Source organism: Triturus cristatus, chromosome 3_2 (assembly GCF_964204655.1).
Source record: "Triturus cristatus chromosome 3_2, aTriCri1.1, whole genome shotgun sequence".
In the NCBI taxonomy this organism is placed as follows: domain Eukaryota; kingdom Metazoa; phylum Chordata; class Amphibia; order Caudata; family Salamandridae; genus Triturus; species Triturus cristatus.
Window position 1 is genome coordinate 305,180,445 of NC_140584.1, and position 12,136 is coordinate 305,192,580.

Below are 12,136 nucleotides of genomic sequence, written 5' to 3' on the forward strand. Positions count from 1 at the left end.
ACACACTCCCTTACAGGCTTGATTATCCACTACTCCTCTCTAGTGCACCTTATCTCACAGCTGACCTTGGGCCCCAGCCCCATATCAGGCACCATAGGACTCCACTTTCATTTTTCCCGGTAAAAACATTAGTAAAATCGCCTACAAACTTAAAACATTGAATATAGCAGTAAATATAATTAGCACGCACTTTAAACTATGTTCCACAGTAGCCCTTATGACCCGACTGCTAATTAAATAAACAAAAACAGAAAGGCCATGACCGGGCCGGCTTCAGCGCGGATACAAAAGTATTTTTTGGTGCCACACCAATAACCTCTTTCTCTGTAAATACCTTTTCTACCAGCTTCCAACAGTGCCCCTCATCCCTCCATGGCCCCCTCTATTGACCTCCTCCTCGGATTCCCTCACTGCCACATGCCACAAGTGCCCCTCATCTCCCCATAGCCCCTCCCCCTTATGACCTCCTCCTCGGATTCCCTCACTGCCACCCTCCAACAGTACCCCTCATCTTTACTTAGCCCCTATCTCATATGCATTTATTTTGTTGTATAGCGCTACTCGTAGTGTAGTGTGTGTCAGTACTTTACACCACGCACACATTATACAGAGACAATGAATCATACAAGTATGTAAATCAGTCTACAGGGAATGTCACATAAGTCAATGAGGATTACAAGGTGTAGGAATCACATGTCATCCATACTGGTGGGCAGTATATTTTAAGAGGGTTTGGTCTGGGGAAACACAACCTTAGGATTTAAAGAGTATTCCATGGGGGTCAGCTTTACTGATAAAAATGTATATCTGCCCGAACATACTCATTTTAGCAACATTAGAATAATGAAAGACTGCGGAAGTTCTAACTATATCACAAAACAAAAAAAGCCAAGTTCTAACTATACCATTCATGTTTGTGAATAAACTCTCCTGCGCTGCATAGAAAAAGAAAAATCCACGCAGCAGAACAGTAGGCAATGGTTACCATTGTCAAATAAAGGATTTGTCGCCTTTCGCCATGTGGCGATGAAGAGGTGAAACAATAAATAAAGCCAGGTTAACATGTAAATGGTCTCTTAAAGACATGTTAAGTACACGGGTGCAGCTGCGATAATCTCAAAAGCTGTCTGTGTGCACCCGGGAAGCTGTCTCGTCCCGGGCTGACACACACGAGGGGGTAGTTGGAGCACTTTGAGCCCCATGGGGTTGCGCGCATGCCTTCAAGCCTTCACTGCGAGGGCCAAGGCTCCTGTTTGGCTGGAACCGGGCCTGGTGGGGAAGAGCATGGGCTTTTGTTTAAGTATTTATGTTAATCACAGCTCGTGAAGGGGCTGTGATTAACATGAATACTTAAAAGCCCACAATCTGCCCCGCAGGTGCCGACAGCCGCAAGTCCCCAACCCCCGCCTTACCTTACCTCCCAGTCCCAACACCGCATCCAGGAAGTGAGTGATTTTCGCACCGCTGGCTATTTTAAAGCAGCGGCGCGATTCACTCGCGGGATGTCGTGGGTGTGTGCGCGCTGCCCATACGGCAGTGTGCGCTCTCGATAACAGAGGTGTGCGCGTACACCTTAACGGGAACAGTGGTCATCACTCCCAGTTTGGTTTTCGACACGAGCACAGCACTGAAACTGCATTAATTAAGGCCACCGAGGAGATCAGGACTGTGATAGACAGAGGGGGCATGGCCGCCCTTGTTCTCCTCGATTTGTCAGCTGCATTTGATACTGTTGATCACCATCTTCTGCATCAGCGGCTGGAAATGCTGGGGGGGGGGGGGGGGTCAACTGAGCGGCATTGGCCTTGCTTGTCACTATTCCTTCAGAAAAGAGGAAAACAGTGACATTGGACAAGTATAAATCGGATCCATACATCCTCCCATGTGGAGTTCCACAGGGCTCATCTCAGAGTCCATCCCTTTTTAATGTATACGTATCTGGACTCGCCACTTTGATCCGAGAGTTTGGTTTTTAGCCTCACGCCTTACGCCGATGACACCCAGATAGTGGTGGCAGCGTACAAACATCAAGCCTCCCCCACACTACAGTTTCAGAACTGTATGAGGGAAATAAATAGATGGATGGGAAAACACTGTCTTAAGCTTAATTCTGAGAAGACCGAGGTAGTCGTCTTTGGTAACCTGCAACCCAGATGGGACAACCTCTGGTGGCCGGCGGGGATGGGTGAACCGCCAAAAACCAGCTCAGACGGCAAAAAAAAAAAAAATCTGTGAGTTTTGATTGATAATAAACTAGCACTATCTTACCAGACAAATGCCATTAGCTCTGCCTCCCGCTTTCTGATAAAGAAACTCAAGAAGATCCTACCTTACATCCCCACTGACTCTAGAAAGATTGTTGTAACCACACTAATTCAGTCAAAATTTGATTACTGTAATGGGCTCTATCGGGGGTATGCAGAAGCAATATCATAAAAAGCTCCAGACAGTTCAAAATGCAGCTGCAAGACTTCTGCTTAACGTCCCCAACCATGAATCAGTAGCTAAGGAAATTCGTAGACTCCACTGGCTTCCGGTGGCACAGCAAATTAAATTCAAGTCATTATGCCTAGCTTACAAGGCACTGAGCAACACAGACCACTATTTCTTAGAAATCTCTTTGCCTGGTATGAACTGTCCAGACAGTTACATTCCACAGGCGCTAGACTTATGAAAGTTCCGAGAATACAGTCCTCAAGCTGGGGCGGTCAAAGTTTCTCATATGGCACCGGAAAACTCCGGAACATGCTCCCAATTGAGCTCAGAAGTGCAAGCTCCCTCACCATCTTTAGAAAAGGGCTAAAATTCTGGCTATTTCAGAACTAGATGTTTCGGCTGGGCTTACCGCAATCCTAGTGCCAAGACACCCCGGGTATTCGCACGCTCAATACATTTTACTAACATAACATGTAACTCAGATGTTTGGGCTGTATCCTGACCAGAGCTCGTCAAGAGAAAAAAAGAGCAGGACTAAGGTACAGGATGTCAGATTTAGCTTTTTCCCGCCCTGCTTTAAGTATAGCTATGCCTTCTTTTTCTACATTGAATATGGAGTGCTTACTCTGCTCGAAAACTATCCTATCTTCCGTAAAAAAATGAACACAAAACCAATATCTTTGCGCCTTTGTTACATTATATGGATGCCATGTATATAATCTGGTTACGTCTTCACCAATATGCGGTTACTAACCCGAATAATTTGAGACTTCGTCTTTATAAATATTCTACCCACTCTTGGCCACACTCCAGCCTGGTATTCAATCAAGGAACATCTGACTGGAGCCAAGTCTAACACACTCAAAAGACAAGTTTAATATTTATTTTCTACCCACATTAAACTGAACAACTTTCTACTGACTGGACCCACCAATTACAAAAGATAAGAATGTTCGATGTAAACGTCACAACCATAATATTCCTTTGCTTTACCTTCGATACCTAGCTAAAACTTGAAGCACATCCCTAGTGGCTCACAGTGGGTACACGTACACGACAGAACGGGGAATGGAAATTGAACCCATGGGAACTTAAAGACCCTCAGGTTGCTCAGGAGGTCAGGGTAGACACGGAGTTGTATTTTAACGAGAATGTGGGGTCGGTGGATTCTGCCATTACATTATGGAAGGCATACAAACCTGCACTACGGGATAGGGCACAAAACATAGCTCACAAAAAACGTAAAGAGGAAGAGGTGATCACAGGATTAGAATCCCAGTTACTGCAGCTCAAATCACAGGCGAGCACGGGCAATGATCCCTCCATGCTACGCAGTTGCAACTCCTTCGGCAGGAATATTTTTCACTCGCCAAAAAAATACGCGCAACACGCGATACAAGCCATGCACCGGCGTCTGTATGACGTAGGTGACGAGACCGGTAGGCTGCTGGCATGGCTTAGCAAGAAGGAGCTTGACAGTAGATGGGTTTCGCTGATACAAGCGGAGGATGGTCGAACTCATCTGACCCCAGTCGAGATAGCCAACGCCTTTGCAGACTATTACGAGGACTTTTACAAGCAGCGTGAATTAGCCAAGCTGTCACAAATACAAGTATATCTTCGGGAGATACAGCTCCCTAAATTAACGGACAGTGAGTCTGAGACATTAGACGATAAGATTACAAAAGAAGAAATTAGGACAGCTATCGGCCAACTGGAAAGGCCCTTGGACCTAATGGGCTGCCTCCTGAATTTTTTAAGCAACATGTGACGCTTTTTGGCCCGCACCTCCTCCAACTATATTTGGAGGTGCATATGATGGGAAGCCTCCCAGAGACTTGCGGACTGCCACAATCGCAGTCATCCCCAAAAAGGACAGACCACCACAGGCATGTAGCTCGTATCGCCCTATCTCCCTCAAACATGGAGACCAAGATACTAGCCAGAATATTAGCAAACAGGCTCACCGTAGTAATTACTGGCCTCATTCATAGAGACCAGTCCAGTTTTATGCCCAAAAGTTCGACAAGGCTCAACTTGGAGACTGCATAACTGGTTGGAAGTGGTTAATAAACAAGAAGATCCACACCTTGTCCTCTCCCTTGATGCCGAAAAGGCATTTGACACTGTCCAATGGCCTTTTCGTATGTCTGTTTTGGAAGAGTTCGGGTTTGGTCCGGTATTCAGGCACTGGATCACTGTACCTTATGAGAGACCCGTAGCCAGGGTTAGAGTCAATGGGGTAGTGTCGCGGGAATTCCCAATAGGTAGATGCACTCGACAAGGCTGCCCGTTAACCCCCTTGCTGGAACCAGTGATCCGACTGCACCCGGACATAATGGGATTCAGAAGTGGAGAGAATGATGAGACCGACAAACCTATATCCCTGTATGCGGACGACATATTAATGTACGTCACAAACCCGGAAATGACGCTCCCTAGAATCTTGGACAGCTGTGAGACATATGGTGCACATGTGGGGTACAAAATTAAGTGGGGGAAATCATACTTGTATCCAGCAGACAAGAGTGGCAGCTATACTGTAGGCCCAAGCCAACTTCAGTTGGCACGGGAGGGCATAAAATATCTAGGGATCCACGTTACAACAAACACAACAATGGCGCTGGATCACATTCTCTACAGGGTGCTCAGGGATTTTCGAGCGGACGTGGAGAGGTGAAAGACTTTGCCATTGATGTTGCTAGGCAGGGCAGCACTATATAAAAGGATAGTGCTCCCCAAATTTCTTTATGTACTGCAAAACACCAATCAGCTCATTCCGGTGGAGGTGTTCAATAAAATTGATTACCTATTACCATCGTTTCTCTGGGATGGGAGACCACCGAGGATAGCACTGGCGACGCTACAACGTAATCAATACAACGGCGGTATCTCCCTGCCTGATCTTTGGGCATATTATTGGGCAGCTCACCTAGTTGTCATGAACGAATGGCAGCATGTCGAGAAGAGAGAGATCATCCCACATACATACTTGAACGCACACAGTTTACCAAACGCCCACACACACATTACATATATGGGGGGAGAGGCGCTGCACAGCTCCTGACAGCGACACAGATTGTGGTAACAGCATGGAAACAGGCTGAGCGACAAATGAAATGGGATGGCCGTGTCACAAGGGAAACCCCACTCTGGTAGGGGAACCGGCTTCAGGAAATCACAAAATTGCGTGGTTTCCGACAGTGGGACTTACTAGGCATTTTGCAACTTAAGGACATACTACACCGTAAAGAGTTGGTTACTTTCCCACACCGTCAGGCTGAATACGACATGAACATGACTCAACACTACAAATACCTGCAGCTGGCCCATGCGTGGCGAGCGCGACACTACTGACACTCCCGAGTATGCACCTTTGGAGGAGCGACTCCTGATGGGGGAGCTAGTGGAGAAGGCTGTTTCCTGGACATACAAGACGATAATAAATAACAAACCAGACACTTTGCAGAAGCTACAGGCGAAATGGGAGTCAGATTTGGGGGAGATGGAGGACTTAAATTGGGTAACGGCGTTGATGCATCCTCGAGAGGTGGCCATTAAGTCCAGGCTCCGACTGATCCAATTTAAGTATCTGCACAGAGCATACTATGACAGAGCGCGACTGCACCATATAGCGAGGGTGGAAACACCTGACTGCCTGCGCTGTTGGGAACATCCACTGAAATTGACCTCGCCAAACCAAAGTTAACCCTACTTCAATTAGGAATAGTGGTGGCGAAACGCGACTTGGCTAAGGCATGGGGGGCAGTGGCGAACCCATCTCTGATTGAATGGACAAAAAGCATGGCTATGTATATGTTGGGGGAAAGACTACTTATAAAGCACAGGGTTGCCCCAAAAGGTTTTGGAAACCATGGCTCACACACTATGGACTCTCGCTCACTGATTCACAATGATCTCCTATGGTGGGTGTGCGGATTGCCAGACAGGAAGGGTCCCACAATGATGTCCAAGGATATGATACAGTTATTTGATTGTCCACTGCTGTCGTTCGTGTAGAACGCTGACGTCCCATTGAATATGCTACTACGTTTTGCTGCTGAACAATGCTATTGTAATGTAATTAAGAAAATATCAATCAACATTTATTTATTTTTTTTAACTTAAAGCACATGACAAGGTCCTACAAAGTCATCTGACTCTTCAATAAGTGGTTGCAGAATATACCTTGGATTAGAATGTATAGGATATGGTAACCCACTCCAAAGAGGCTTTCCCCAAGTTGCACATTTCCCCTCAAAAAGCCTTATTCCATGCTGCCACTCTCTTGTCACAAACACTAAGAGGTTTGATCATATGGCAATCATTTGGAGCTTTTTCAACTGCCTGCCTTTAGAAGTCAACAGCATTTGCACAACGGCTTGAGTCACTCAAAGCCTTAAACATGGACGCCTCAACAATCTGGCTCCAAAAACGTTATGGAAAACAAGGAAGCAAGACCGGTCTCTGCCCTGAACCTCCCCAATTCAGCATAGCCACCATGTACTGATCCATCTAGCGAAATGTCTCCAGAAGCTAGAAAGAACTCTAAGATCATTATCGGTTCTTAAAGAATGTTTCAAACAATAGTTAAATACCTCAATCACAACAACACCACCCTTGAACTTATCTTTCATATCTCACTTCCATTTTACAAACTCACTTGGAAAAAAAGTCTACAACCACACCCACATTCTACAAGTTCTGGTATCATCAGCTCTCTTAAGATGCTTTCCCTACATTGTAAATTATTTCTATATATCCTGAACTTATGTTATTTCCCTTCTCTGTTACAAAGTGTACAGTGCTCTGACATCATACGGGAGGGTCTGGTTTGTACTACATGCAAACAATAGAAAAAAATACTCCTGGCCAACAAGACTGAAAACCTCTTCCCCATTGAACGTAGCACCACCAACTGCAAAACACACTCCGCCGAAACACAAACTCCCACTAGTCCAGTGTCCATCAGACAAACGGTTATTAAATAGCACCAAGTCGATAACACGTTGCTGCTCTATGAATCACCCCATACAATAAAGAATACATTTTGTTTTGATTAATAGAAATGCTGCATTTAAGTAAAGGGAACATGATACAGGGCATCAAGCTCAAACAAAATGTTCAAAGCCATAGTTAAGAATAATAAAATAGATTATGTGGCATGATGATACCATGCATTAGACCAATGCAGGAAACAAAACAGACTTTACAAGAATCTAAAACTGTTCAGGCTCAGAAAAGGCACCTTCCAAATTTGTTACACGACAGTCTATTCACTATTTAAAACAAATCCTCAGACTGACCAAACATCAAACTAGCAGCGAAAAGAAAAACAGATTTCTAACCTACAATCAGAAACGAGTAAGAACAAGCAGCAAGGGTTAAAAATAACTAAGCCACCACCGAAAATCATAAAAATTTCAAACATGACACATGCAGCGCAGCAGTTGGAGGATGCCATTAAAAAGCCAAAAAGGTGAAATGGCAGCAGAGGACAATATGTGCATGGGAGCACTGTTGAGCTCTCAAATTTAGTGAATGCTGGCTCGCCCATCATGACTGGAAGATTCAAGACGATTAGAACCCATGTTAAAATAAAATATATACAAACACGCACACAAGTCAAAGACATGGAAAATAAATGCAGCATCCTTACCTATCTGCTTCTCTAGATCTGCAGCCTCGCATGGAGTGGCTCTGGGCAAGATTCCTGGATCGCTGAAGCTGGTTCGCAACAATGAACTGATGACGAAGAAGAAAAGGATCCCTCCGATGATAGGTATAGCAAGTGTCAAATGGCGGGTCAGAAAAGGACAACTGCAAACAGAAGCCACAGGTAATCAGTTACCAAAGGAAAGCTGTACCCCTTGATCAAATCAGGTCACTACACAATTATTAGAATAAGTTGCTTCCCGTTCTAGTTCCTCCATGTCAAACATTACTCCCTCTGGGCAAATGACCTTACTTTTCAAGTCATGGCCCCAAATCATAGCTATTTTCTAAGCAACTCTATTACCCAAGCAATGCACCTTACTTTGGATGGTGATTAATTGTTACAGTCACTCTACAGTCCCAACTACTAAATTTCCACACTTGGAGCACACAAAGGAAAATATCTTAGTTCCTGAAACCCACAAGTCATCTCATTTATATTGGACATCACCCAAAGGACCCAGTATACCACAATGGGCAGATCTAGAGAAATACTGAGCACAGTTTGGAACTAGAGACCCTACATAGAAACAACTGCATGAGACTGGGAATACCCCCAATAAAGAAAGAGTTGGGCGACTTAACCTATGATATTTCAATGCCCTGCAGACCCCAATGGGGATCAATTAAGAGGACAACCCCGCCTACCCTTCAATTATGCTTCTGCTAGTACTTCTAAAAAAAAATGCATATGTATATACAGCTCAGAGGGACTGTCTTCTCTTATGTCCTTTATTTTTTCAGCACATAGTTATTGATAGTACTTAATATCTTTTGGGTATGAAACATTTTTACATCTCCATAGTCCAACAATCCACCCTGAGTATTTCAAACAGGTCTCATAGTAAACAGCCTTTTTTTAAATAAACATACCAACTCATCCTCTGACACATACTGACTCACTCATTCTTCTATACAATCAGTCATATACATGCACATAAAAGGTTTTTCATGTCCATAACAAAAAGGGTCTTTTGTTATATCAGTACCACTGCAAACCTATACATTCATATAATACACAAGTGGGCATGTGTATTTAAACAAAATAGTTCACTTTACTCTAACTGTAGTTATCTTAAATTCATTAACAAAATGTTTTTTTCATTCGATTGTTACATCAGATTTTTATTTTCCTTTTAAAAAACACAGTTCTGTTCGTCCACTTTTTTGTTTATTGTGGCTTTATAAAAAAACTATCAATACACGTTTCTGCATGAAACGCCTCAATCAGGACCGCCACATTTTCATAGCCCACTCTGTATCCAAGTGACCTGCAAAAACATATCAAATTCTGCTAAGCTTCACAAACATATTCAAACATATCTATTAAGGAAGTTTAAAAAGGCAAAAAACACCTACAAAAGGTCCTCCTCCAAAGGGTAAAACCATGTCCCATGCATGGAATAACCACAACAAAATAGTAAATCCACAGTAAACTCAAACAGTGGGAATGGCCAATTGTACAGTGAATTGTGTGTGCCACCAAAGAAGCCCAACACCAAGAAGCAATATGGTGAAGAAAATAATGTTCTGTACGAGCCTACCAACAAGAAATAGAATCTGTTGCTCAAAGGCTTTGTAATATAAAACACTTTGGATCGGTCTCACTATGTTCCAAAGAATACTTGCTAAGACCAAAGAAATGTTGCTGTCTGCAGAACAAGCCAAATGGAGAGAAAACAGTCTTCACTGAATATTGAGACAGTCTCAAGGGTAAAAAAGCATTTGCAATATAACTAGTCTCGCAATTGTCTAAGTTAAAGCATTTGGCGCTGAAAATGGAAATGTGTTTTACTTTATTTATTTTTTATTTGAAGTGGAGTGATTATATTTGTATAGTGCTGTTGCCATTTGTATGACCTCACGGTGCTAGAGAACCTGAAAATGGAAAATAGGGTGCGAGGCAGGGGAGACAAAAGTAATAGGCAGCCTGAAATAAGCATTTGCAATGCAAAAGGTCTCGCATTTACGCAAGTTTGAGCTATTGACATTGCAAATAACAATGCCTTTTATATTTGTTTTAGTTTTGAAAACATAAATAAAAGGCATTGTAATTTACAATGCCAATAGCTTTAACTCGTGTAACTGCGAGACCTATTGCATTGCAAATGCTTGTTAACTATTGTGGTGACTGCATCCTACAAGAGCTTTGAGAAGCCACGCTTCTCCTGAGGCTCTCAAGATTGAGAACTATAGTCATTGTTTTGAAAAGTGCTCATTGTGAGACCCTGCACAGAAAATTGTGCCATGCTCAAGATTAAAGGTTGTATCTCCAGGAGTTCAACGACCAATCAATGATTGTCTTGGAGAGGAATACTACATTGGTACCTGGTTCAAATGCAAGTCGTAAGTGACAATTTGAAAAAGTACATACTGGGAAAAAAGGGGTGCATATTGCAATGTTATTGCATAGGCATTAAGTAGTGTACAAGAGTCAGGTATATTTACACAGAGGATATTGAATGGTCATAGGATGTGATGAAGACAAAACCCTTAAATGGATTACAAATGTCGGAGTCAAACCCTTACGGGGCAAATAGTTCTAATGAGAGAAGGCACAAGCAGGAGGCCATATTAGGCCAGTGTAGCACGGCAAGGCAGGCATAACAACAAACCTGCTGTGCTGACAATATTGATCTAGTATCAAATTCTATCTTGCCCTTCACATATATTTTATAATGTAGCTTTCATATTTGTGTCTATCTGTAAACATTCAGAAAGAAATATGATAAAACGAAAAATGCGTGAAGTGATTGCTTTGCAAGGCCTTAGTCTGCCCATCTGTGCACTAATTGCAACTGCATTTGTGCAGCCCCCCCATTATACATCTTCTCCCACCGCTGAACGCGCTTTGCCCCCCTGTATTTAACACACGTCATCACGGCAGAGCCGTAAACTTTAAAGGAATTCACGTTACGGCTCTCTTGGCAGCCTGCACGCCCTCCTCGCCTGGCGCAGAATCAAACGTGCATTTTGTTTTCCATTTTAAATTCAGGTTGCTGAGCTCAGGGTTCCACTGTCTGGATTCAGAGAGAAAGAACGTAAAGTGCCAACTGGGCGGCATGGTGACACTGCGTTGTGCAGCAGCCTCTGGTTTGGCAATGTCCCCTAGTTCCCATACCCTTGAAGAACCCCTACGGCCCTTATACTTTAGGTGATGCAGAGTATTAGCAAGACTGGAGCCAGTCACCACGCCTTCATGAAAGAATCGCAGAGAAATCTAGTAGCTTGGTAAAAAAATAATAATTTTAAAACGCAGAAAAAAGTGAAATAAGTTGAAACAAGCCAGTAGGTGATGGAATACCATTATTTCTAGCATTTATTTCGTTCAGTGAGAATACTGTGATGCACAGAAATACGTGTTAATATAAAACAAGCATCGATCTCTTGTCTTTATGGGGCCATGTGTTTCCAATTAGAAACACATGGCCCCATAAACTAAGAAAGTGCTTTGCGACAGCAGCAAAGCAGGTGACCCAGTCGGATCGGAGGCGAAAGGGCGTCCACAAAAAACCCTCATTTCCAATGGCAGGCCACCGTTTAGCATAAACGGTGACGCCAGCCAATGGGAATGAGGGGCGTGGCTTAAAGCGCTTTTCTGAAATCCCTCTCTCTCAAACTTTCTCACCAGCGAGCAGCGCATGCGCTGCAACGCAGGCGAGACCTAAAAAGTAACAGTTTCTAAGCAAAATGTTTAAGATCTTGCAATGCAATGTGAAGAGGGTCAGTCTGTCGCAGGGGGACTTATGATTTTAAAAGGGTGCTTTATGGTGTCGGGGATAGCTCAGCTTGCAAGCCAGGTGTTCAAATTTATGGTACATGTGACCTAAAATTCTAAAAAGGAAAAGGAACAAACGATGGACGGAATGCTGAACAATGCAAACATTCACCCCTAGTCACAAAGATCTGGGTTTAATCCATCGTTCATTTGCTCACCATGCCACCCCAGTTTGGACCCAGCCATATGTATATCAGTCTTGACCCT

General features: G+C 43.6%; 1 protein-coding gene across 2 annotated transcripts in view; it reads right to left on the bottom strand.

Annotated features, from left to right (window-relative positions):
• The window catches only part of ZDHHC18 (zDHHC palmitoyltransferase 18), a 176,880-nt gene that overhangs the window by 123,107 nt on the left and 41,637 nt on the right, over nt 1-12,136 (bottom strand). For both annotated transcript variants that reach the window (XM_085647719.1, XM_085647718.1), the window contains exon 2: nt 8,096-8,256. In XM_085647719.1, the coding sequence (XP_085503845.1) occupies nt 8,096-8,256 (161 nt within the window). The remainder of the gene's footprint in view (nt 1-8,095; nt 8,257-12,136) is intronic.